We start from the raw sequence: 26,878 nt of genomic DNA, 5'->3' as shown, positions 1-26,878 counted from the left end.
AAAGAGTTGGACACAACTGAGTGACTTCACTTGTACTTTCACCATTATATCTACTACTGTGGGAAAGAATCTCTTAGGAGAAATGGAGCAGCCCTTATAGTCAACAAAAGAGTCTGAAATGCAGTACTTGAGTGCAGTCTCAAAAACAACAGAATGATCTTGGTTTGTTTCCAAGGCAAACCATTCAGCATCACAGTAATCCAAGTCTATGCCCCAACCGCTAATGCCAAAGAAGCTGAAGTCGATTTTATGAAGATCTCCTACAAGACCTTCTAGAACTAGCACCAAAAAAAAAAAAAAAGATGTCCTTTTCATCACAAGGGATTGGAATGCAAAAGTAGGAAGTCAAGATATACCTGGAGTAAAAAGGCAAGTTTGGCTTTGGAATATAAAATTAAGCAGGGGAAAGGCTAATAGAATTTTGTCAAGAAAACACACTGGTCCTAGCAAACACCCTCTCCAACAACACAGGAGACAACTCTTAACATGGACATCATCAGATGGTCAATACCGAAATCAGATGGATTATGTTCTTTGCAGCCAAAGACGAAGAAGCTCTATACAGTCAGCAAAAACAAGACCTGGAGCTGACTGTGACTCCAATCATGCACTCCTTATTGCAAAGTTCAGGCTTAATTTTAAGAAAATGGTGAAAACTACTAGGCCATTCAGGTATGACCTAAATCAAATCCCTTATGATTATACAGTGGAGGGGACAAATAGATTCAAGGGATTAGATCTGGTAGACAGAATGCCTGAAGAACTATGGACTAAGATTCATAACATTGTAAAGGAGGTGGTGACCAAAACCATCCCCAAGAAAAAGAAATGCAAGGAGGCAAAATGATTGTCTGAGGAGGCCTTAGAAATGGCTGAGAAGAGAAGTGAAAGACAAGAGAGAATGAGAAAGATATACCCAAATGAATGCAGAGTCCCCGAGAATAGCAAGGAGAGATAAGGAAGCCTTCCTAAGTGAACAATGTTAAAAAAGAAAAGAAAAGAAAACAATAGAATGGGAAAAACTAGAGATCTCTTCAAGAAAGTTGGGAGCTATCAAGGGAATATTTCATGTAAGGATAGGGATGATAAAGGACAGAAACAGTAAGGACCTAACAGAAGCAGAAGAGACTAAGAAGAGGTGGCAAGAAGTTCTTCTATATAGAACTATACAGAAGAATATACAAGAAGGGTCTTAATTACCTGGAAAACCATGCTGGTGTGGTCACTCACCTAGAGCCAGACATCTTGGAGTATGAAGTCAAGTGGACCTTAGGAAACATTACTACAAACAAAGCTAGTAGAGGTGATGGAATTCCAGCTGAGCTATTTCAAATCCTAAAAGATGATGCTGTGAAAGTGCTGCACTCAATATGTTAGCAAATTTGGAAAACTCAGCAGTGGCCACAGGAGTGGAAAAGGTCAGTTTTCATTCCATTCCCAAAGAAGGGCAATGCCAAAGAATGTTCAAACCACTGTACAATTGCACTCATTTCACATGCTAGCAAAGTAACGCTCAAAATCCTTCAACCTAGGCTTCAGCAGCATGTGAAGCGAAAACTTTCAGATGTACAAGCTGGATTTAGAAAAGGCAGAGGAACCAGAGATCAAATTGGCAACATTTGCTGGATCACAGAGAAAGCAAGGAAAATTCCAGAAAAACATATACTCTGCTTCATTGACTATGCTAAAGCCTTTGTGTAAATCACAACTGGAAAATTTCTTAAAGACATGGGAATACCAGATCCCCTTACCTGTCTCCTGAGAAATCTGTATGCAGGTCAAGAAGCAACAGTTAGAACTTCACGAGAAACAACTGAATGGTTCAAAATTGGGAATGGAGTACATCAAGGCTGTGTATTGTCACCTTGCTTATTTAACTTCTATGCAGAGTACATCATGTGAAATGCCGGCTAGATGACTCACAAACTGTAATCAAGATTGCTGGAAGAAATATCAACAACCTAAGACATGCAGATGATACCACTCTAATGACAGAAGAAGAGAAACTAAAGAGCCTCTTGGTAAGGGTGAAAGAAGAGAGTGAAAAAGCTGGATTAAAACTCAACATTCAAAAAATGAAGATCATGGCATCCGGTTCCATTATGTCATGGCGAATAGAAGGGAGAAAAATGGAAACAGTGACATATTTTATATTCTTGGGCTCCAAAATCACTGCAGATGGTGGGGCATGAAATTAAAAGATGCCTGCTCTTTGGAAGAAAAGCTATGACAAACCTAGAGATTAGGATATTAAAAAGCAGAGACATCATTTTTCCAACAAAGATTCTTATAGTCCAAGCTATGCTTTTTCCAGAAGTCATGTACAGATGTGAGACTTGAACCATAAAGAAGGCTGAGCGCCAAAGAATCAATCCTTTTGAATTGTGGTGCTGGAAAAGACTCTTGAGAGTCCTTTGGACTGCAAGCAGATCAAACCAGTCAATTCTAAAGGAAATCAACCCTGAATATTCACTGGAAGGACAGATGCTTATGCTAAAGCTCCAATACTTTGGCCACCTGATGCAAAGAGCTGACTCACTGGGAAAGACTGAGGACAGAACAAAAAGGTAGTGACCAAGGATGAGATGGTTGGATGGCATCACCAACTCAATGATGTGAGTTAGAGCAAACTCAAGGAGATAGTGAAGAACAGGGAATCCTGGCATGCTGCAGTCCATGGGGTCACAAAGAGTCAGACGTGACCTAGTGACCGAGCAACAACATATGCTAAATTATGTAAATACAGCTTCAGAAAGCAAGAAGATTCAGAAACGATGTTTGTTTTACCCTTTAAAAGGAAATAATATATGAAATATTTTAGCTTTAAAATATACTATTCAAAATACCACATCCATTTCTGCAATTAAAAGATATTTTTCTCAAGAAAAAAGACAATATTACAAAGAAACTATTTATCTGCAATCTAAAAAAAAAAAAATCACTATATGTAGGCAGAAGGAAAAACTCTAAAATAACTATATAAGAGAAAATTGGTTATTTTTTAAAATTTCAGTAGCATCTTAAAACTATTGTACTATCCCTTTCTCTATCTGCTTCCAAAGATATAGAGTAAATGATAAGCAACACAACTCAAAAGAAAAGGGAACTGATACTAGTAGACCTAAAAATGTTATAATTTTACAAGGTAACAAGTCTTAACAAATAGTTTAATTTCTCTAACAGCCAGCTGAAAAAAATGCTCCACCAAATGTAGACTAAGGCTAAAGTATCTTGGGCCCAGATATCTTGGGCTCAGCTGAGACAGTTATTGGTAGTCTTTCTACCATTACCACAGTAAATATTTAACTTTCACCCACTACATTGCAAGGCCAATAGGGAGACAACTACAAGATGTGGTTTATGCCTCAACAGTGAAAGTATACACAACAATTAAGCTTCAGCAGGCTTCAGAGGTCTGGCCTGAAGAGATCACCACATCATTTGGCATCTTCTTTTACATGTTTACCCTCATAAGTGCTGTTTTTATAAGATTATAAATTCTTAGAAACTTTATTTTGGAGAAGGAAATGGCAACCCACTCCAGTGTTCTTGCCTGGAGAATCCCAGGGACGGTGGAGCCTGGTGGGCTGCCATCTATGGGGTCACACAGGGTCGGACACGACTGAAGCAACTTAGCAGCAGCAGCAGTTAGCAGTAGCAGCAGAGACTTGATTTACTCATTCAGCGGCTAGGCCAGTACCAATGTAAAAGTTTAAGGATGAGTAGAAGATAAAACAATAAGAAAAGTAAAGAGGAACAATAAATGCCAGATTCTGAAAAACAAAGCTTAATAAGCAAAAGTGAGTCATCAATAATTTAGAAGAAACAGAACGGTACTTTCTCATAGCAAGGAGACAGAACTATTCAGTTCAACATAGCCTGTGGAAAATTCAAATTTGAGAACTTCTGCCTATCATAATTATTATGTTAATATAATTTTTTTCTAAAAGAAGCTTCTGGATCAAGGGCTACATTTTCAATTTCATTGCTAATCAATAATTCAAGTAACAGAAATGTGTTCCCGGCTGAGCCACGAGGGAAGCTCAACACACTTGTGGCCACTAGATGGCGCCTACTTGCTTTCTCTTTAGGAAACTAAGACCCTTTCAGAAAGTTGTAAAATCAATGCAATTTTCAAATTAGATTTAAATTTACTCCTGGACTTCTGAAAATGCTTTTATCTTGGAATTCAGATACAGGAACTCCAACCTCTGTCTCTGGTTAGGTATGCTGCTGCTAAGTCACTTCAGTCGTGTCCGACTCTGTGCGACCCCATAGATGGCAGCCCACCAGGCTCCCCCGTCCCTGGGATTCTCCAGGCAGGAACACTGGAGTGGGTTGCCATTTCCTTCTCCAATGCATGAAAGTGAAAAGTGAAAGGGAAGTCGCTCAGTCGTGTCCGACTCTTAGCGACCCCCTGGACTGCAGCCTACCAGGCTCTTCCGTCCATGGGCTTTTCCAGGCAAGAGTACTGGAGTGGGGTGCCATCGCTTTCTCCGCTTGTTAGGTATAGGGTCCCACAAAGAGATTTAGGAATGTCAATATTTGTTTATTTATTTAACCAATATTTATTGAACTCCTACACCTTCTCAGGCACTATTTTAGAAAGCTGGCATATAGTAAACTGAAAAAAAAAGTCTCTAGCCTTATGAAGCTTAAATTCTAGTGAAATAAAACAGTAAACAATGTGTGTGTGCCAGATAAGTGCTATGGAGAAAATTGAATAAGGGGAATGTTAAACACTGGAGGAGGTTGCTTTGTTATGTGCAATCAAGGAATACTTCTCTGATATGATAAAGTGACATTTGAGCAAAGACTCAAGAAGCCATGCTTTACATAACAGGATCCCAGTAGACTGACTGATGCAGACTACACTTGGCATATCAGAGGAAAAGCAAGGAGGCCAACGCGCCTGGAGCACAAAGCATGGGGGAGAGGCAGCAGATGAGGTCAGAGCTATTGTACAGACCCAGACGATGTAGGACCTGTGGGCCATTTTAAGGACTTTGATTTTACTCTAAATGAATGTGAAAGCACTTGAAGCGTTTTGGATAGAAGGGAAACATGATGTGACCTAGGTTTTAAATAAAGAACTGTACTGCTGAGTTGAGAACAGACAATGAGGCATAAGAGAAGTAGCTGGCTATTAGAATAATAAAGGTGGGATTATTATCTCACCTGGGGGTGAGACCTGGGTGGGAGCAGTGGGAATGCTGAGAAGTGGTTATATTCTAATGAATTTTGAAGAAAAACCAAAAGGATTTGCAGATGGATTAAAGGAGGGGTATGAGAGAAAGAAAGAAGTTAAGAATAACTTTAAGGAGGTTGACCTCAGCAATTGGAAGAATTTTGAAATAGAAAGACTGAAAGAAAGGAAGATGTATGGAAGATGGGGTTAGGAATCAAGAATTCAGTTTGGCAACTCAGTCAAAAAATGGGAAGATTTTCACAGACATTTCTCCAATGAAGATATTAAGATGGTCAAAAAGCACATGAAAACATGCTCAACATCACTAATTATCAGAGAAAGGCAAATCAAAACTACAATGAGGTGTCTCCTCACACCAGTCAGAATCAGTCAGTTCAGTCGCTCAGTCATGTCCAACTCTTTGCGACCCCATGGACTGCAGCACACCACTTTCCTGTCCATCACCAGTCTGAATGGTCATCATCAAAAATCTACAAACAATAAAAAGATGGACAGGGTGTGGAGAAAAAGAACCCTCCTACACTGTTGGTGGGATTGTAAATTGGTGTAGCCACTATGGAGAAGAACAGTATGGAGATGCCTTAAAAAAAAAAACTAAAAATAGTTTCCATATGATCCAGAAATCCTACTCCTGGGACATATATCCAGAAAAAAAGAAAAAAAACAAAACATAATTTGAAAAGATACATGCCCCTAATGTTCATAGCAGCACTGTTTACAATAACTGAGACATGAAAGTAACGTAAATGCCCATCAACAGAGGAATGGATAAAAAAATGTGGTACATATATACAATGGAATATTACTCAGCCATAAAAAGAAAGAAATAATGCCATTTGCAGCAACATAGATAGACCTAGAGATTATTATACTAAGTGAAGTAAGTCAGAGAAAAACAAATATCATATATTGCTCATATGTGGAATCTAACTTTTAAAAAGATACAAATGAACTTATCTATGAAACAGAAACAGACCCATAGATATTGAAAACAAACTTAGGATTACCAAAGGGGAAATATGGGAGTTGGGGGGCTAAGGAATAAGTCAGAAACTTGGGATGAACATACACATACCACTATATATTACTATATATAAGATATATAATCAATAAAAATCTACTATATAGCACAGGGAACTCTACTCAGCATTCTGTGATAACCTATATCAGAAAAGAATCTTAAAAAAGAATGAATATATGTATATGTTTAACCAGATCACTTTGCTGAACACCTGAAACTAACACAATATTGTTAATCAACTATAATCTAATAAAATAAAATTTAAAACTTCAGTTGGGGACCTACTAAGCTTGTGATGCCTGCTAAACATCACCCATGTGGACAAACAGAACCACCACCAATGGTTGGGAACCATGCAGCTGAAAGACACACAATTTTCATTGTCTCATCTGATAAGCGTGTATCTATCCTGAAATTTTTCCAGAAGATGGCAGTCAAGGGCTTGAGGAAATGGTGGCTTCTTTTATTCAGCACAAAAATGCCCTGGGGCTGGATATGTGAATCTTTTATCTGAGGAGAAGTCTAAGCTAGATAAGTCCAAGATAGATATAGATATATGTATTTGGAATTAAAAGTTAGGCAAGTGCATAAGATCGCTAGGTCACTAAATGAGAGACAGACAAGGAACAGATCAGAGCAGTGGACCCTGTATGTTGCAATATTTAGAGATCAGGAAATGGAGAATAAGCACGAGTGGTCAACATGATGTGGGATTAAAAAAAAAAAAGGAAAACCCTGAGAGAGAGGTGACCCAAAGCCACAAAAAGAAAGTATTTCATGAAAAGAGACCTTTCACTCCATCAAATACTGTCAACATGTCAGGTAAGATGAGAACCAAGAACAAATCATAAAATCAGGCAATTTGAGGGTCCTTCAGGATGTTGAAAAGGACTGTTGGAATGGAGTGGGTTGGGTGATAATCTGATTGGAATAGATTTTAGAATGACTTGGAGGAGAGGAAGTAGAGACTGGTTGTGGACAAATTGTTTAAGAAGTTGTGTTGTAAAGGAGAGGAAAAAAGTAAAAGGGCATCTGGAGAGGGTTATGAAGGGAAAGTTTTATAAAAGTGGGTAAACTAATAGCATGTTCCTAGGCTGATGCTCGGAGAAGGCAATGGCACCCCACTCCAGTACTTTTTCCTGGAAAATCCCATGGGTGGAGGAGCCTGGTAGGCTGCAGTCCATGGGGTCACTAAGAGTAGGACACGACTGAGCAACTTCACTTTCACTTTTCACTTTCATGCATTGGAGAAGGAAATGGCAACCTACTCCAGTGTTCTTGCCTGGAGAATCCCAGGGACGGGGGAGCCTGGTGGGCTGCCGTCTATGGGGTTGCACAGAGTCGGACACGACTGAAGCGACTTAGCAGCAGCAGCAGCAGGCTGATGCTATTAATCCAGCCTTGAGGGAAAGCTGATGATGCAGAAGAAGGGACAAGTGCTAAAGCTATGTCTTAAGGAAGAGGGGATAGGAAGCACTAGAAAGGAACATGCTAGTTCATCCCATAGGAATCAAAAGGAAACAGAATAATGAGTATTGGTGGATGATACAAACAGGTAGAATTGATGGTGGTGGGAGTATGTGAAATTCAACAGGTGAGAGTGGGGATTTATCATTTTGTTGAGTCATTTTACACCTTTAAAAACCATTTCTGTATGTATTCTCACTGGTTAAACCCTACAAATACTATTATTTTTACCACAGTATACCACACACATACACAGTGATCCTAACTGACCTAATAGTAACCCTAGCAGGAATGTCAACTTGGGTCTCAACTACGTCCATCACTGGGATTCAGGCATGTCCAGCATATCAGAAAGACAAAAGGGGCAGAAACCACAAAATTCCTATTCCTATGGGTCTTAAAGAGCTTCCTGGGAAATAATTCAACCAATAGGATGGACAACTCAGGGAAAACCTAACCTAAATTGTCAGATGGGAGCTACCTGTAGTCCATCCTCTACCCAGGTCCAGAGACTCACAGGTCTATGTCCCCCTCATCTCTAATAGTACAGTGATAATTGTCAGACCACATATCCTACTTTCTTATTAGTAAAACACAGCAATCATAACTACAATTCACAATTCACAGCTATAGCATTATACTGTCATAAGCTGGGTCTTAACAGCAACAAGGTAAGCCAGTCTTATCATGGAATCCCAGCCCTCTAGCAAGCAGACTATAAATAGGTGGTCAGCAGAGGTGGCTTGTATGTTTTTGAACAATTGCCCGTAATTGCTATTGAAGAGGATCATCATTCAGCTTATCATCATACAAGTCCTAAATAAATCTTGATAAGCAATGCAGAATTTAAAGGTCACAGTTTTACTTCCCTGCTGTCTAAAGCACAATTATAAATGAAAATCTTGGAAAGGATTTTCACAAGAGCAATGAATCATTTACTATATTCACCTCTAAAGAAGAATGTTCACATGAGATGAAGGAAATTCTAACACCCAAGCCAAACTCTACAGAACAGTCTACACTAGCCAATCAACAGCTAGACTTTTAAAGAACTGGTAAATATGTATCTTCTGAGACTTTCATACTATCAAAAGTTAATATGTCTAAAGTTCTAACAAATCTCATCTTATGGTCCTGAGATAAATTGTCTCATAGAAAGGTAATTTCCAATGGCACAAGCTCTCTTGGCATGTTCTCAGTGTTGCTTTCATTCTAAATGCTTAGTAATCGGGCACAAGGAATGATCTCTTTCTCAAACAATTCCAGCTTCAGCCCAAATTCAGCCTGAATGGACAGTGATTAAATTTCTTGCTCCTATAAAGGATGAAGGTTATGTGCATACAGCCTATGTCCTAATCATGAATCCATGAAATTCTATTGTGTGTCAGTATAACCTATCTTCCTGAAATTCACAGTATGTTTTCAGTTTCAAAGAATAAGATTCTAGTTTTTAAAATCTTTCCTGTTTTCCCAGTGTTAAAAATAGCCTACATTTGAAGCAAAGGGAAAGATACCTTTTATATCAAAGAGTGATTTGGGAGGAAAAAGAGGATATTTTTTAAAAAAAATCAGAGCTATCACTCTATTTTTATTTCCCTATAAAACATTTTAGTACTGTCATTTCTGCTGACCATGAAAAACAAATTATGCTAGGATAAACAGCTGACAAATTGTTTGGGGGAAGGATGACATGGTTTGTGCCTGGGCAGCATTCCAATCATCTGTGAAAAGCACAGCATGACCATAAGAATTTAAATATTTCCAATATGCCCCTTCCATGGGGAAAAACACGCATATGTTTCAATTAATCAAGGTTAAGTAAAATGGAATAATTATGGAGCACAGGCATATCTCGCCAATCTTTATTCTAAGAACTGGGGCTGTCCATACTTTAGCTGGAGTTCTGTTTCTAAAATGCTTTAATAGCAATGTTTTTAAGCATGGGGTTCCCATGAAAATGGAGTATATGGGACACAGAAACAGGAAATGGTTTTCAGTGCAACTAGCTGAATCCACTGGCTGTAAATACCACCTGGTAGGACTACATTTAAAAACATAGTCCCTTAAAGGCAGAGGCTACATTTGAGTCATCTTTGTTTCCCTGATGCCTATCATATTTAAAGAACACCTGTAGATTTCTTCCTTCTTCTGTAGAGAACTTCTCTTTGCATACCATTAAGCAATTTGGAAAAATGCTTCCAGCAAGCCTTCAAGTCATTCCAAATTGAAGCCAGGGGCCTAGAACTGTGGTTAAGTAAGAAACAAAGCAAGTTAGATATGAATTACACAGACCCAGATATAAAGCAGAAGTCAGTTGTGTCCTTCTTTTAGTAATTTAAAAAAAAAAAAAAGGAAATCTAAAGAAGCACATTTCACCCGAGGAAGTCCAATAGTGGGTGAAAGGTAGAGGTCTCAGTTAGAGGGTGAAGAATAATGGGGTAGAAACAAGAAGGGCCAAGATTTCGTAGCAGACTAAAGGTAGGTGCTAGGCAGGTCTCAGAGACCAGCTGCAGAGACTAGGGTTTAGGATCAGGGCTCTGGTACTCCTGAGGCAGAGAAGCTCAAAACAGAATTCCAGATCCAAGTGATCCAGACGGTCCAATCAAAAAACCAAGGTGAGAATTCAATCATGAAATGAGAGGTAGTCTTTCATAGTATACAAAGCCAAAGTCACTTACACTGACCTCAGGGCCAAGAGAGATTATTAAGTATTGTGTATGTTTTAGTTGCTCAGTCATGTCCAAGTCTTTTTGATCCCATGGCTGTAGCCCACCAAGCTCCTCTAGCCATGAAATTCTCCAGGCAAGAATATAGGCGTGGGTAGCCATTTCTTTCTCCCAGAGGATCTTCCCAACCCAGGGATCAAACCCAGGTCTCTTGCAATGCAAGCAGATTCTTTTCCATCTGACCCACCAGGGAAGTCCAAAAAATGAAAAACATGAAACCAAATAGAAAGCATATCAAGCACTTGGCCACAAACTGCAAAAACCTCAGCAGCATCTGACACGATTTTCCTCCTGTTCCTTGAAACATTGCCTTCCCCTTTTAACACCCACATCCCCTCCATCTCCTCCTATCTTCCACATCTCAATTATTGACACCAGCATTGAATCAGGTCACCAAATCAAAAAATAGAGGTGTTTTTTTTTTTTTTTTTTACCCTTGCTCACCTTTCTCCCAAACATCTTCTCACTGCCTCCACTATGGCCATCCTCCTCCTAAGCGGACACCAACTCTTATCTGGACCACCATAAAAGCCTCCAACTGGTCTTCCTAATTCCACTCTGGGTCCACTGAATCCATTCTCTACATGGCAGCTAGAGAGATCTTTCTAAAACATATGTCAGATCATGTCTTTTCCCTTTTTAAAACTTTTTATTGGTTTTCCAGAGAAGTCAGAAATAGCCAAACTCCTCCCCCAGCCTACAAAGTCCTAGACAGTCTGATCCCTGTCTACCTCTATTGATAACACTATTTCTACCCTTTTTACTCCAAACCCTTGAGCTGCTAGGACTTCCCTGGTGATCCGGTGGTTAAGAATCTGCCTGCCAATGGAGGGGACACGTGTTCAATCCAGGAAGATCCCACATGATGCAGAGTAACTAAGCTGGAGTGCCACAACTTCTGAGCCCATGCTCTAGAGCACATGAACTGCAACTACTGAGTCTACACACTGCCACAGCTGAAGCTCTCACACACTAGAGCCTGTGCTTCACAAGAGAAGCCACCACAGTGAGAAGCACTGCAACTAGATAGCCCCCACCCGCTGCAACTAGAGAAAGCCTACACCCATCAACAAAGACTCAGCTACAGCCAAAACCAAAAATAAATAAACAGTTGAGCTTCAGTAGCCTTCTTCTGCTCTGCAAGCACACCAGGTCTGTTTCTACCCCAAGGCCTCTCTACAAGCACCTCCTCTTCTGGTATGCCCTTCACCCACATCATGGCATGCATAGCTCTATCCTGTCATTTACTTCTTATCTAAAATATCATCTCTAATTTAGACAGCCTTCCTTGATCAGACAAAGAAAAGTAGCAGCTCAGTCGCACTCCATCACATCATCTAATTTATGTTCTTCAGTACATAATCATTACTTGAAGATTTTGTTTTTTACTACCTGTCTGTACCCACTGGAATATAAGTTCTATGAAAACAGAAACATTATCTGCTGTACTCTTAGTACCTAAAACAGTGAATTGCATCTATTGGGCATTCAATATATATATATTTTTTTAATTAAATAACAAATGAGTAAATGAGTGAATGAATCAAAAAATAAACACTAGTGGACACTTGAGGTTTGTGGGTATTGAGAAGAAAATGATATTAAATATGGCTTTTGACATACTAAATTTTATACCTTTGAAATATCCAAGTAGAGTTTCAAGGGCTCAGCTAGAAATATGCGTTTGGAGTTTAGCCCAGGAGCTATAAATATGAGAGTCCTAGGTGCAGGAGTTGTAACTGAAGACATAGAAGAGATTGCCGAAGGCAGAATACAAAATGACAGAGAAAGGAGCCTTGGGTAGATGCAAACTTTAAAGACCAGGTAAAAGATAATGCATCAGCAAGAGAGAGAGAGTGGCCAAAGAGAGAACAAAAACCAGGAGTATTTGGCATCATGGAAACCAAAAGGATAGTGTATGTTTTAAGGAAAGAATAAGCAACAGTGTTAAAAACCTCTTGAAAGGGCGAGGTATTAATAAATACTAGCAAGTGACTAATGGCATTTATAGAAACTGAGTATGTATCCTATAGTTTCTTGTATCCTTAAACAATGTTCTATACATAATTGAAATATTTCTTGTTATTTCAAAGGGTTTTGCTATAGGCTATTTTGTTAAAAATCTTTTTCCTTTGTTTTTTTTATTGTCTCTTCCTTTACATCAGGTTTATATCTGTCAGTTCTTACTGTTGACATCTGTTTTTAAGCCATATTCCCATTCTACCTTGCAGCTTTATATTTAATTCTAAACTGAGAAGTCCAATAACCTAGTGTGTATGGTCTGAGTCTACACTGAGATGGAAAATGCCCAGAGTAAGGCCACACTGCAAAAATGAGCTTTAGATCATAGATTTCGTAATATTAATTTTGACTGCCCAAGACTCTTCTTGCTTCCTTCTGATAATCAGCTAAGAAACTGAAAAGAGGTTTCCAAATAAGTGAGTTATTACAGTATTATTAAAGAGTAATTAAATGTACAATTTCACAAACAGCAAATGTTTCAACATTATTTCTTGTTTTAAGAAGAAAAAAGGCAAGGTGATTTGCCAAGTAAAAATCTATAATTAAAAGTGATATCACTAGACTTTGTCATGAAAGTTCAAGTAATCGGATTGCTATAAAAAAAATACAACAGAAAATCTAGTATTTGCAAAATGAAAAATTTCCCCACAGAATCTTAAACACAGAAATGAAGTTTATAAATAAAATTTAAGTAGTAATCATATAAGAACAAGTATATAAATGTGTGTGTACATATGTAAATATGCAACTAAAAAATTCTCAAAATATCGAATTAAATGTTGCTGGAAAGATTTGAAGTTTGACAAAAATTTATTTTCTCTAAGTGTGAGCTTCTACACACAATTTGTCAGCAATACCATTCCATCAAAATATTTTAACAATATATTAGTATATTTGGTAAGCTTCTCAAATGTCTTCATGACAAATTCCTGAAGGTGATTGTTAGAAACAAAGTCAACTCAACTTTTGTATACAGTGAAAGGTATAAATAGAAGTTCAGTATTTACATATGAATATGCCACTTTTCCAAAACTGTTGAAAATACTACCTTTTCTCTATTGAATTGCCTTTCTGCTTTTATTAAAAATCAATTATTTATAGACCTGTAGGTCTATTTTTTTACCTCTCTTCTGTTCCACTGGTCTATTTGTCCATATTTATATCAAGGCCATGCCATCTTTTTTTTTTTTCCTATGACAAGTCTGTTATTTTTTCCATTCATAAAGTAATTAAATATAAATTGTCCCTTTACTGTAACATACTCTATAGAAAGTTGAAACACACACAACACACCATGTACCCCTCACATTCGGTATTCACTGTCTGAAAATGCCGTGGAGATAGTTCCACAGTGGATAATATAGACATGTGGAGCATTTACTTCCTGTGTTTATTGTTTTTTCTTAATTAATTTATATATTTTAATTGGAGGCTAATTATTTTACAATATTGTAGTGGTTTTTGCCATACAATGAGATGAATCAGCCATGGGTGTACATGTGTTCCCCATCCTGAACCTCCCTCCCACCTCCCTCCCTATCCCATCCCTCAAGGTCATCCCAATGCACCACCCCTGAGCACCCTGTCTCATGCTTCGAACCTAAACTGGTGATCTATTTCACATATGGTAATATACATGTTTCAATGCTATTCTCTCAAATCATCCCACCCTCGCCTTCTCCCACAGAGTCCAAAAGACTGTTCTTTACATCTGTGTCTCTTTCACTGTCTCACATTTAGCATCATTGTTACCATCTTTCTAAATTCCATATATATGCGTTGATATATTGTATTGGTATTTTTCTTTCTGATTTACTTCACTCTGTGTAATAGGCTCCAGTTTCATCCACTTCATTAGAACTGATTCAAATGCATTATTTTTATTAGCTGAGTAATATTTCATTGTGTACATGTACCATGGCTTTCTTATCCATTCATCTGCTGATGGACATCTAGGCTGCTTCCATGTCCTAGCTATTGTAAACAGTGCTGCAATGAACATTGGGGTACATGTGTCTCTTTCAATTCTGGTTTCCTCCGTGTGTATGCCCAGCAGCAGGATTGCTGGGCTGTATAATGCCATACTATCTGCAACATTGTAGCTTTGTAACAAGTCTTAAAATCAGGTAGTGTTCATTCTCTAAACTTGTTTTATTTTAAAGTTATTTTAGCTATTCTGGATCCTGTGCATTTCCTAGGAATTTTAGAATCAATTTGTCAATCTCTACAAAACAATTTAATTGTTTAAACTTTATCTACTGCATTTTTTTTTTTTTTTTTTTTTTTAGAGTGAAGTGTAACTTTAATACGTATAGAAAGTCTGACTATGTACAAGAGAAGGTAAAGTTTTCAATTCCCATATTATCAGAAACATCATAAAGAAAGCTAGATTTATAACACACTTCTATTCCTATGTGCATCTGAAGTATGTACAGTAAAACACCAACACAGCTTTCATGTGTTAACAGGGGGAAGTGCAAGCAATCTCTATAAAGCCAAAATCAGGCTAAAAAACCTGCAAACAGTTGATTTCATCCTTGCAAGTTCTCAAAGAAAAATTCCACCAGTTCAAAAATCGAAAGATGTTAAATTCACTGAAAAATTAAGCTGGGTTCTTTTCATTTAATCTGGGAATACTGCAACATTAAGAATTTACTGTTTTTTTTAAAAAAAAAAAGAAACAAAATTGGCAGCTCCATTTTTACAACATTATTTACTTATATAGGAAAGTTTTAAGAGTGGAGAATTGTGACAAAACATTCCAAATGGATGACCTAAAATGGAGCAAGGGATACTGTCCTTCAGCACATTTCCCCACCAAATATTGAGAAATTTAATATTAGAATATTAGCTGTGTGTGGAAAGAGGGGAAAAACAGATATGTTGTCATAGTCTGTTGACAAGGACAAAAAAGGCTCTGACTAGGTCACCATCTTCATTTCTGGATAAATCTCATATTGAAGAATTCTCAAATGCTTAAAATGGTGGTCTTTTCAGCTACCCATCCTAAGAAGTCAAGTACAAGCATGCAAGTAAATTCACAGGCACAGAGGATCCATGTTAAAAACAGTTAAGGTAGCTGTGATGCAACACCAACAATTTGAATGGCCCTGACACACTCAAAATATTATCTTAATTATTCAACGAAATCCTGAAGCAAACTCTTGCTAGTCTTGGTATACTGCTAAACACTAAAGTAGCATGTTTTTTCCATGGTTTTAGCTTAGCTCAAAAGAATTTTTACACTATTAAGTAAGAAAAAAATTAAAGTATTTCCCCTTTTTAAATTTACACAGACGTTTAATTAGCTTTATTTACAGAGCAGGGATTTTTTTCAGTCTCCAATGGTGCCTAGATAACATCATTAGGCAAGAATGCCAGTTTAAAAGAAATCTATGCAGAATCCTAAAAATAACAGATGTTGATGCTCCTCCAAGAAGGGGCAAGCTTGACTATATCAGCATCTCTCTTTATGTTTCAGTTACTCAGAAGCAATTCTGTTGCAGTCTCTACATCCCATGATTTTGAAGACAAGGCCACTATTACCGCATTCCTATCAAAGCCCATAGCACATAGGTTTTCTATTTTTTTGGTGTACTCTGGACTAGAAACTGGTGCTCCAGCATACACATGTGCCCAAAGTCGAGCTGTCTGTTTGAACATTTCAGGATTTTGTTTGTACTGATTTGCTACTACTGCATCTTGTGGATCATCCGGTTCTGCAGCTGCCAGCAGAGCTTGTAATGACAACAATACCGTGCGCAGAGTCATTGCTGCTGCCCATTGATCTTTCAGGATATCCAAACAAATAGCCCCTGTGACGGAACTAATATTAGGATGCCATATTTTAGTGATAAACCGGACCTTAGGGGGATTAAATGGATATGTTTCTGGTATTTTAATCTCTAGTTGATATCTTCCTCCTTCATATGGTGTGTCTGGAGGTCCTGCTATTTCTCCTCTTAATTCTGTAAAATTCTCATCTACAAGATCTACTTTAATTTGATTTTTGCTCGTCTCCTCGCTCTTCAGCACCTCCTTGAACTCCCGCTTGATTCGCTGCACCGCGATGTTGGCCATGTCTCCGCCCGCAGCTGATTCGTACCCGCCTCCTCCGCCACCGCTACGACCACCGCCACCGCCGCCACCTCTTCCTCCACCGCCTCCTCCCCCGGCGATTCACACCCGAGCACACGAACGCTGCCACTGCCACCCCGACCGCCGCACTATCTTCAATCTATCTACTGCATTTTTTACAATATTACTAACAAAAAAAAATTTGTCCTCTAGCCCAAATTTGCATATACACACACACAAACACACACAGCATGTTTAGCTAAAAGCATAAGTATTTTTCTATGAATGCCTGTTCTGCCAGATATATTAAATTTTATTATAAATGAGAGGTACATCACCTCTAAACTCTGTCTCACTAGAACAAATCACTTCAGTGCTGTAGAGAGTCATACAAAAATATTTATTGTCAACTATGGCCCAAGCAGTAAGCAGTTAGAGTCAGTATGGTATAGCTTGGTTATGAGAGCAGATATTTTTGCCACAAAAGTCAGAACAAATGAAAAACTGTGAATATATGAAAGTTCTTGGGCATAATATTCAAAACTCACTGCATAAAACTAAAATGCAAAGTAACCCTTCTGATAAGATGCCTTTGCTTCATAAATTGCAAAAATTATTATATGACTCAAACAATAGAGCCAATCCAACCATTTTGAAAACTTAAAAAGAGGAGGAAAGAGGGAGGGAGAGAACTATAAATTGCTCCTAGTATGAAGAAAACTCAAGTAATAGAACTGGTCAATTAGTGTCTGAATTATCTAAATGGAGATAAACACGTTTAAAATATTTTAAAGGTCCCCTTAAATAATTTTTTATTTAATTCCAAAGGATACCCATAAGCACTTAGCAAAAGTCAATGCATTATGTGGTCAGTTTAAACAATGTTAAAAGAAAGGTACCTATAAAGAAAAACAAAGTTTTCATCTGAAACTCAGTAGCTATGGCTTTTCCAACTCAATTTGCCTATGAATTAATGTTCAGCTCCAACAGTCACCAATTATCTCAACACATGGAAGTAATTCATCACTTTTGCAAAATAGATGAAATTATAAGATTGAAAAAAGCATAATCAGTAAAAAAAAAAAGAGAGAGGGAGAGAGAGAAGTCACCTTGCTGGAAAAACAAGTGCACTTATTTAGAGGGTCCTCAGATATGACTGTATCACATGGGTCACAATGAAGAGCATAACCTCAATAACAATGTGTTAATTATTCGATCATCCAAATGTGCCATCATACTAAAACCTGATTTGAAAATATACTCCATTACTTGATAACTCTTCTTAGTAATTTCATAACATTAGAAGAGTCCACACAAAGTATCTGCATCCTTTCTCTTTCAACAACAAAATCTGTATGTAAATCATTGCTAAAGTAGGTTTCCCCTTGTTAATCTTCCTGCAGAGTCAGTCATGCTGTAGCCAAGAACATGAGTGTTTAAGACTCTGGAACCAGACCTGAGTTTAAAGCTTCTCCATTTCATTATCTCATGCCTTGGAAAGTCATTCACCTTGCCTGACCCCCAGTTCCCTCCTCTCTAAATGGTACCTCATTCATGGGTTGCTATGAGGTCAAGGGCATGGCCCTGTCTGCCCCTTTCATAAAAGTTTCATAAAAGTTCTCCCAGTGACTAGTTATATAGTGTCAACAAATTTATATTACATAAAGAATACATTATATACATTTACACATACATATAAAAAATGAATGAAAGCATTTAACATATATAGTAAGCCCTTAATTTTAGAATAACCAAAGATCATCAAAAAATCTACAAACCATAAATGCTAAAGAGGGTGTGGAGAAAAGGGAACCCTCCAACACTGTTGTTTGGAATGTAAATTGGTACAGCCACTATAGAGAACAGTATGGAAGTTCCTTAAAAAACTAAAAATAGAGCAACCACATGATCTTACAATCCCACTTTAGGGTATGTACCTCATGTGTGTGTGGGTGTGTGTGTATGTGTGTTAGTCACTCAGTTGTGTCCAGCTCTTTGCAACCCCATGGACTGTAGCCCACCAGGGTTCTCTGTCCATGGAATTCTCTAGGCAAGAATACTAGAGTGGGTAGTCATTCCCTTCTCCAGGGGGTCTTCCCCACCCAGGAATTGAACCCGAGTCTCTTGCATTGCAGGCAGATTCTTTATCACTTGAGCCACCAGGGAAACCCGGGGAAAATCATGATTCTAAAAGATACATGCACCCAGTGTTCACTGTGGCACTATTTGCAATAGCCAGAAGATGGAAGCAACCTAAATGTCCATCAACAGAGGTATGGACAAAGAAGATGTGATACATTTACAGAATGAAATATCACTCAGTCATAAAAAAAGAATATAGTAATGTCATCTGCAGCAACATGGATGAATCTAGAGATTATCATAATGAATGAAGTAAGTCAGAGAAGGAGAAATATATATGATATCGCTTATATGTGGAATCTTTAAAAATGGTACAAATGAACTTATTTACAAAAGAGAAGAATTACAGATGAAGAAAATAATCTTATGGTTACTGGGGGAAAGGGAGGCAGGGATAAATTGGGAGATTGGGATTGACATATACCCACTACTATATATAAAATAGATGATAAGGACCAACTTGATACCACAAGTAATTCTTCTCAATACCCTGTGATGAACTATATGGGAAAAAAGTTTTTAAAAGAGTGGATGTATTTATAGGTATAACTGATTCACTTTGCTGTACAGCAAAAAGTAACACAACACTGTAAATCCAAAAAAACCCACAAATAACCAAAGAAATTTTAGGCAAATATGTAATAGCTAATTTAGACAGCAATGGTCTTGGTTTCAGAGAGGATAAATAGGTTGCCTGAGGTCACACAGCCAGGAGGTAGCAGTTCAGAATTTAAATTCAGACATTCTGAGCCCGGAGGACGATCGGTTAACCAAATCCTACACTGATTGCTTCTCACTACTTTAAGCTCTCCCCTCTTAAGAGCATCCAATACTCAGCCTTTCACAGTTTCCTTGTTCCCCACAGTTCCTTCTTTCCACCTGCCACCCACCTATGTGCACATTTCTCAAAGTCCAGGAATCAAACGTGCTACTCTCTCTATTTGGTTCATGTTTCTGGAAGCTCAGGAACCTTTCCCCACTAACAAGTACAAACATATATACACAAGATTTTCAGTATAATCTCAGGGTATCCACAGATAACTCAGCAGTACACTCTTCCTCACAAAAATATGTGTTTAAAGCACCTAGTATACTGACTTCGGCAAACACTCAACAGACAGTTTGGACCATGACTATAATAGGTGTCTATCAAAATACTACCTAACAAGGTCCTACTCAAAGATCATTTCCACCAAAAACTTCCTTTGGTCACTCCACTAATTGTGAGGAATATTTTTCTCCTCTGTGAATGTACAACTCATGCAATTTTACTGGTAGAAAGAAACTTAAAGATTCTCAGTCCAAAGTAACACGTTTTAAAATATTCATATAATATGTATTACACATTCTACAGCATAGAACTATTTGTTTATACGTTTCATCTCTAATGCTATAACGAAAGTGCTAAGAAAGTGCTAAAGAAAGTGCTTAACACTCCTTAAAGATATAGGAATGATTAAAAAACAAATGAGTGAATGAATGAATAATTCCAAATCAAAACTGAATTACTATTCAGTATTTTTCAAAAACACATGAGGCCTAGAATGTCTCTTTCAGCATTTAAAATCACCAGTATTTTTTTCTCATTCAGTGTGAATCAACAGTATGGAGCAAAATCTTTTTCTCGGCAGATCTCTTTAGAATCAATTTATGAGCTATCTCCTCTCGCTTTTGGTCTAAAAAGTTATAGAGAAAAGTTCTGGATAAGATGCTTGAGAGTATGTTATTACTCTCTGGAATTCATTTTAGTGAGAAATTTAATATCACAAAAATATTATATTTTCAGTCTTCCAAAAACCTGTGCTTTTGTGATGAGGGTTTTTATTTCCTTAGTGAGCAAGGCTTCAATTACACATTATGCTTCTGGGTGACAGAAATGAGACTGTTTTCCGTTCTGTAATATAATATAATCCTTTCAACTGGCAGTTGAGTTTCTGGCAAAAAATCCACTTATTAAGCAACTTCTACTATAGACAACAAAAACTGATAAGCTATAATTCACAATCTTGAAGAACTTACCCAAGTTGGAGAAAGAACACAAATTTGTGAAAATTAAGCACAAGATTTAAATAAAATTCCAGGATAGAAAACACTATCATGAGTAATTGACAAATAAATGGTGTACCTTAGTGCCATGTGGATTTAGAAAGGGTGGGGGTCTTTTTAAGCTGTGGTAGATTTATGGAAAGAGTTGGGTGCAAATATAGGAGAATAAGTAGAATTGAGGGAAAGCCAAGAAGAGAAAAGAGAACATTTAAAACTATAAATGATAACAAAAGCATCAAAGTGAAAAAGAAAAAGGGAGTTGGGGATAAAACAGCTGGGAAAATAATAACAAATACCCAATTTTAAAATACATATTTGAGCGACTCCCCTGGTGGCACAGTAGTTAAGACTCTGAGCTTCCACTGAAGAGGGCATGGGTTCAAACCAATATAAAAATTTATTTGGGGATGAATGAATGAAAGCATAAAGCATTTATGAAGGAGTATAGAAGACAAAAAACACCCCTTTTTGTGGGAAGATGTGAAATGAGGTGATGCACACAAAGCATTTGATGGTGTCCATTCCATACTACAAAAATAAAAACTGTCAGCTATTATTATGATTATTATTTATTTATGCACTCATCTCACACGCTAGTAAAGTAATGCTCAAATTCTCCAAGCCAGGCTTCAGCAATATGTGAACCGTGAACTTCCTGATGTTCAAGCTGGTTTTAGAAAAGGCAGAGGAACCAGAGATCAAATTGCCAACATCCGCTGGATCATGGAAAAAGCAAGAGAGTTCCAGAAAAGCATCTATTTCTGCTTTATTGACTATGCCAAAGCCTTTGACTGTGTGGATCACAATCAACTGTGGAAAATTCTTCAAGAGATGGGAATACCAGACCACCTGATCTGCCTCTTGAGAAATTTGTATGCAGGTCAGGAAGCAATGGTTAGAACTGGACATGGAACAACAGACTGGTTCCAAATAGGAAAAGGAGTTCGTCAAGGCTGTATATTGTCACCCTGTTTATTTAACTTATATGCAGAGTACATCATGAGAAACACTGGACTGGAAGAAACACAGGCTAGAATCAAGATTGCTGGGAGAAATATCAATAATCTCAGATATGCAGATGACACCACCCTTATGGCAGAAAGTGAAGAGGAACTAAAAGCCTCTTGATGAAAGTGAAAGTGGAGAGTGAAAAAGTTGGCTTAAAGCTCAACATTCAGAAAACGAAGATCATGGCATCCGGTCCCATCACTTCATGGGAAATAGATGGGGAAACAGTGGAAACAGTGTCAGACTTTATTTTTCTGGGCTCCAAAATCACTACAGATGGTGACTGCAGCCATGAAATTAAAGACGCTTACTCCTTGGAAGGAAAGTTATGACCAACCTAGATAGCATATTCAAAAGCAGAGACATTACTTTGCCAACAAAGGTTCGTCTAGTCAAGGCTATGGTTTTTCCTGTGGTCATGTATGGATGTGAGAGTTGGACTGTGAAGAAGGCTGAGCACCGAAGAATCGATGCTTTTAAACTGTGGTGTTGGAGAAGACTCTTGAGAGTCCCTTGGACTGCAAGGAGATCCAACCAGTCCATTCTGAAGGAGATAAGCCCTGGGATTTGTTTGGAAGGAATGATGCTAAAGCTGAAACTCCAGTACTTTGGCCATTGGAAAAGACTCTGATGCTGGGAGGGATTGGGGGCAGGAGGAGAAGGGGATGACAGAGGATGAGATGGCTGGATGGCATCACTGACTCGATGGACGTGAGTCTCGGTGAACTCCAGGAGTTGGTGATGGACAGGGAGGCCTGGCGTGCTGCGATTCATGGGGTCGCAAAGAGTCGGACACGACTAAGCGACTCATCTGATCTGATGATCAACATAAAGTCATAAAACGGCTAAAATTTGATATGCTCTTCATTTGATTTTTATGACCTGTTGAGGAAAGAAGTTTCCACAGAAAACAAACTGAATTCTGGTAAAAGCTACTGGGGTCTTCATTTACATCCTCAAAGAAGATATTAAAGAACAATTGACAGCCACTGACAAGCACTAACCAGTGAAAAGTTAGAGAAGATAGTTGTGGACATGACACCATATATATATATATATATAATATATATACACATACACATATATTGCTCTCCGTAGTCCTAATAGTGATTTTTTATTATAACCTATCATAAGCCTTAAAAGCTGAGTTAGAATGCTGTACCTGTGTGAGACGGAAATGCACTGCCTACAAAAATTCATACTTATCCCCAAAGAGAATTTGGAGGTATATGACATATCTGTTGCATAAGTCAGGACATAAATTAACACAGATTCACTCCTGTTAATACCTACAATGATCCTGGGAAACAGGTATTATTATCCCAGTTAAACTGTAACTTTTGAACCTTGGAATAAATTAAATGGCTGAGAATCATACATCAAGCTTTGATTCACAGACAGACACATTATCTCATGTTAATACCCACAACAACCTTGAAAGTAGGTAGTATCCTGAGTGAACTGTAACTTCTTTGTATTTCGATTTCTACTACATAAAATGGGATTAATGATAGCGCCAGCTACCCCATAGGATTGTTGTACAGATAAGTCAATATATGTAAAGCACTTAGACAAGTACCTGTTAACCATGTACATACTAAGTGCCATATAAATGTAGCCAGTAAAATCATGATTATAATAATAATTCTTTATTATTTCTGTGTAACTAGAAATGCCACTTTCCTCCATCAAAGCTGTATGGCTCAAGATGCAAGCAAAATCTGAGACAAGTCCCTAATAGCACCAGTTACAACCACCAAAGTTCACACTTGGACAATATAACATAATCTTGCATTTAGTACTTCAAATTTACCTTGATACAGTAATCATTCATGTGTTTCAATAGAAAAATTAAACCGTTCTGAGTTTCATGATCACAGAAACATGTTCATTAGAAGCCTCCACAGCAGAGAAAGTCTTCTAAATTAACAATAGAATATTTTGCACATGTTTAGCACATGGACAGAGAAGCCTGGCGTGCTATAGTCCATGGGGTTGCAAAGAGTCAGACACAACTTAACGACTGAAGAACAACAAGCATATGTATAATGTTCAAAGCACCTTCAAGTGCATTGTCATTCAGTCTTCAAAATGATTTTATGGAAACTGATTATCAAAAAGCTTAAGTGATTTCCTTACAAAGTCACAAAACCAAAAAAAAATGGTGTAATTACAAGACCTGGGGTTATTTCATTCTGGCTTCTAGTTCATTCCACCATACCAAGTTGCTGTAAGCTCATGAAAGAGTACTGTAATTACACTGGAAACCTTCAGGTATTAGATCAATACCATAGGAAGAAATGATATAAGATATGCTCTAGATATGACTTTTGATACCTCTTGGGCTCCTCCAATGCTCCCCTAAATATAATAATAAAATGATGAGATTAACAAGCATTTGCAAAGAGATTTCTTTAAAGAAATTAGTGACCAAACTCTCAGGTCCCACTTCCTTGCCACGAGGGGCAGGGTGGGGAGATGCCCTCTTCCATATCTCACACTTAGTGAAAGACCTTTGCAAAACCTAGCACCTGGCCAGGCTTGGGAGAGCTCAAGCCTGTGGTCAGTAGACTATCCAGGTTGCACAGCCTCAGCAACAGGGCAAAGGACAGGATGCCTGAGCATCTCCCATGGACCAGTTGTGGCCACATGGGGAAAGCAGCAGGCCTAGGGACATTTTAATGTTGTTCAGGAGAGCCACTTGAGAGGGCAAGGACTCCAACAGGGAGTGTCTGGGTGGACTAGATGGTCAGAAAAACAAGTGACTTCTTTCTCCAAAGGGCACCATAAGGGAGGTTCTCAAGGAATAGAAATCATTGAGGGGACCAAGTGAGAGGAGGCCTTTCTGCCCCGCTTTTGTCCCTTTATTCAACTCTCACTGATTACACTTAAAATAGCACATACTCCAAAATACAAAGTATACTTTTTAATTATGTGACACAATACCATGAATCAAAGGATCCTTAATAAAAGAAACAGCTTTGAAAAAATCTCTTTTATACTTTAGAGGTTCGGTTTATGTGTGATAAGATACATATAATATAAAATTTATCATTTTAATCACTTTTCAAAAATAAACTTTATTTTTTAGAGCAGTTTTTGGTTCACAGAAAATTAAGTGGAAAATACGAGATGTTTCCCTATACTTCTCGTCCTCACACACACACAACTTCCTTCAATATCAACACCTCCCCCCACCCAGAGTGGTACATTGGTTACAATCAATGAATCTGCACTAGCTCATTACAATCACTCAGAGTCCATAGTTTACATTAGGATCACACTCGGTTGTGTCCATCCTATGGATCTGGACAAATGTATGATGATGACATGTATCCATCATGACAGTATCACACAGATTAGTTTCACTACTCAAAAAATCCTGTGTTCTGCCTATATTCATCCCTCCCTCCCCACAACCCTTGGCAATCACCGATCTTTTACTCTCTCCATAGTTTTGCCTTTTCCAGAAGTTATAGTTAAAAATAGCATGTTTATAGTAAATATAGTATATTTATAGTTAAACCATCCCCACGGAAAACAAATGCAAAAAAGCAAAATGGCTGTCTGGGATGGCCTTACAAATAGCTGTGAAAAGAAGAGAAGCGAAAAGCAAAGGAGAAAAGGAAAGATATAAGCATCTGAATGCAGAGTTCCAAAGAATAGCAAGAAGAGATAAGAAAGCCTTCCTCAGTGATCAATGCAAAGAAATAGAGGAAAACAACAGAATGGGAAAGACTAGAGATCTCTTCAAGAAAATCAGAGATACCAAAGGAACATTTCATGCAAAGATGGGCTCGAAAAAGGACAGAAATGGTATGGACCTAACAGAAGCAGAAGATATTAAGAAGAGATGGCAAGAATACACAGAAGAACTGTACAAAAAAGATCTTCACGACCCAGATAATCATGATGGTGTGATCACTCACCTAGAGCCAGACATCCTGAAATGAGAAGTCAAGTGGGCCTTAGAAAGCATCACTACGAACAAAGCTAGTGGAGGTGATGGAATTCCAGTGGAGCTACTCCAAATCCTGAAAGATGATGCTGTGAAAGTGCTGCACTCAATATGCCAGCAAATTTGGAAAACTCAGCAGTGGCCACAGGACTGGAAAAGGTCAGTTTTCATTCCAATCCCAAAGAAAGGCAATGCCAAAGAATGCTCAAACTACCGCACAATTGCACTCATCTCACACGCTAGTAAAGTAATGCTCAAAATTCTCCAAGCCAGGCTTCAGCAATACGTGAACCGTGAACTTCCTGATGTTCAAGCTGGTTTTCGAAAAGGCAGAGGAACCAGAGACCAAACTGCCAACATCTGCTGGATCATGGAAAAAGCAAGAGAGTTCCAGAAAAGCATCTATTTCTGCTTTATTGACTATGTCAAAGCCTTTGACTGTGTGGATCACAATCAACTGTGGAAAATTCTTCAAGAGATGGGAATACCAGACCACCTGATCTGCCTCTTGAGAAATATGTATGCAGGTCAGGAAGCAATAGTTAGAACTGGACATGGAACAACAGACTGGTTCCAAATAGGAAAAGGAGTTCGTCAAGGCTGTATATTGTCACCCTGTTTATTTAACTTATATGCAGAGTACATCATGAGAAACACTGGACTGGAAGAAGCACAAGCTGGAATCAAGATTGCCGGGAGAAATATCAATAACCTCAGATATGCAGATGATACCACCCTATGGCAGAAAGTGAAGAGGAACTAAAAGCCTCTTGATGAAAGTGAAAGTGGAGAGTGAAAAAGTTGGCTTAAAGCTCAACATTCAGAAAACGAAGATCATGGCATCCGGTCCCATCACTTCATGGGAAATGGGGAAACAGTGGAAACAGTGTCAGACTTTATTTTTCTGGGCTCCAAAATCACTACAGATGGTGACTGCAGCCATGAAATTAAAGACGCTTACTCCTTGGAAGGATAGTTATGACCAACCTAGATAGCATATTCAAAAGCAGAGACATTACTTTGCCAACAAAGGTTCGTCTAGTCAAGGCTATGGTTTTTCCTGTGGTCATGTATGGATGTGAGAGTTGGACTGTGAAGAAGGCTGAGCGCCGAAGAATTGATGCTTCTGAACTATGGTGTTGGAGAAGATTCTTGAGAGTCCCTTGGACTGCAAGGAGATCCAACCAGTCCATTCTGAAAGA

At 38.2% G+C, this 26,878-nt stretch overlaps 2 protein-coding genes across 12 annotated transcripts in view; both read right to left on the bottom strand.

Moving 5' to 3' along the window:
- Positions 1 to 26,878, bottom strand: part of DNM3 (dynamin 3) — a 649,041-nt gene that overhangs the window by 453,005 nt on the left and 169,158 nt on the right. The gene's annotated exons all lie outside the window — the stretch shown is intronic.
- LOC113906537 (ubiquitin-conjugating enzyme E2 K) lies at positions 15,142 to 16,612 on the bottom strand. Its single transcript, XM_027564829.1, has one exon. The coding sequence runs from the start codon at positions 16,523 to 16,525 to the stop codon at positions 15,923 to 15,925; it is 603 nt and encodes a 200-aa protein (XP_027420630.1). The 5' UTR covers positions 16,526 to 16,612; the 3' UTR covers positions 15,142 to 15,922.

This window comes from Bos indicus x Bos taurus, chromosome 16, assembly GCF_003369695.1.
Source record: "Bos indicus x Bos taurus breed Angus x Brahman F1 hybrid chromosome 16, Bos_hybrid_MaternalHap_v2.0, whole genome shotgun sequence".
Lineage (NCBI taxonomy): Eukaryota > Metazoa > Chordata > Mammalia > Artiodactyla > Bovidae > Bos > Bos indicus x Bos taurus.
The sequence above is the reverse complement of the archived record's forward strand: the minus strand, read 5'-3'. Positions and strand labels throughout refer to the sequence as shown.

Coding starts and splice junctions, on each gene's coding strand:
- LOC113906537 (XM_027564829.1), bottom strand. CDS start 16,525: ATGGCCAACATCGCGGTGCAGCGAATCAAGCGGGAGTTCAAGGAGGTG.